This window comes from Eutrema salsugineum, unplaced genomic scaffold (genome assembly GCF_000478725.1).
Source record: "Eutrema salsugineum unplaced genomic scaffold, Eutsalg1_0 scaffold_373, whole genome shotgun sequence".
In the NCBI taxonomy this organism is placed as follows: Eukaryota; Viridiplantae; Streptophyta; class Magnoliopsida; order Brassicales; family Brassicaceae; genus Eutrema; species Eutrema salsugineum.
The window spans coordinates 1-1433 of NW_006256707.1; the positions used below are offsets into that span (position 1 = coordinate 1).

Here is a 1433-nt window from a genome sequence, read left to right on the forward strand (position 1 = left end):
ATCTTGATCGCTACGTCCTCCCCATTGTACGTCCCTTTGTATAATTTACCGAAAGCCCCTTGAGCAAAAGCAGGACCCATGTGGAGATTCCTCAGATCTATCGTCCACTCTTCATAGTTGGCCAGCCCTTCTGTTGGATTCCTGCTATCCATTAGTGCTTGAGCTAAGGCGTCATCATTCAACGCGTGTGTGACTTTCCCGGGGCGAAACACGCTTTGCCCGACCGAGAGTGAGTAGACATGGCGCAATGGCTTCAAACCCGGGTGGCCAATAAGAGCATCACTAGAACCAACGCTGCTGTTATCCACAGACATTGACACTGAGCCTCCAGCGTTACTCGTCTGCATACTCTCCATGGACATGTTTGAACCTTCATTGAGCTTTTGATAGAACTCTTGCGTGAAAGCATAGTCATTGTTGTGATTCCCAACAGCCAGCACGTTGAACTTTGCTCCCTCGAGCATCTTTTCTTTAATCGATATTACGATTCTCAAACCAAACTGCAAGGGCACAAAGATGATACAAAACAATCACTTCAATATACACCACAAGCAATGAGATAAGAAATAGCATTTGTCTTCTCTTGCAACTGTAAAACAAATGTATCAATACAGTCACGAAACTAGTGAAAAAGCTCTACACCATGCAAGCCCTTAATTGAGAAAAAGGAGCTAGTGAAACGCAGAAAGTAAGCACACCAACTATGTTTACTCTTCACCATTAGATTCGAATTTAACTTCTCCAAGAAATTAAGCAGAAACCAGACCCATTACAGAGAAAAAAAAACCTAAATTTGATAGCTACAGATCATGACTACACAAAACAAACTATCATTTCCATATACTGAAAGAGACAGTGGCTCTGAAATCAAAACCCAGAAAAAAAAATAAAAGTGAAGAACACAAAGTTAACACAGATCCAATGATTCGAGTGCAGAAGAAGAAGAAATTAGGGTTTTACCTAGAGCTTTCTAAGCCCAATAAAACAGTCGATATACGCGGGAACACATGAAAAAGATGCCTCTTTTGTCTCACCCGATGAGTAAAAAGATCGAAGAGAAGAAGACAGTGACAAACATCCGATTCGGGAAATTACAAACCCTAGCTCATCAAATCGCAAACTTTTAAACGTTTTACCTCCGATCAAAATCAGAAACCTAAGAAGAGAAAAAGGGAACGAGGAGGAGGAGGAGGAAGAGGAAGAAGACGAGTCAGTCGTCGTTTCCCATTTACTTTCTCAGCTTTCGATTTTTGTTTTGTTTTTTTGGTTCGTTTATTTAATTTTTGATCCGTCTTTTATTAATTTTACCGGCGAATTCCTTTTCTTAGCCACACTCTCGCTGATGGAGAGGGTATCACACGCGCTATGATGAAGTAACACGTGTTGCATATTTATTTGTTTTTACCGAGGTCGTCGTATGAGGCAGCGCGTAG

General features: G+C 41.3%; 1 protein-coding gene across 1 annotated transcript; it reads right to left on the reverse strand.

Annotated features, from left to right (window-relative positions):
- Positions 1–5: 5 nt before the first annotated feature.
- Positions 6–1253, reverse strand: LOC112085029 (serine/threonine-protein kinase STY13-like; the record flags this gene model as incomplete). Its single annotated transcript, XM_024153990.1, has 2 exons — positions 961–1253; positions 6–500 (listed from the first exon to the last, which is right to left on the reverse strand). A coding segment is annotated over exon 2 (459 nt), but the record flags the coding sequence as incomplete, so codon positions are not given.
- Between the last annotated feature and the right edge of the window lie 180 nt (positions 1254–1433).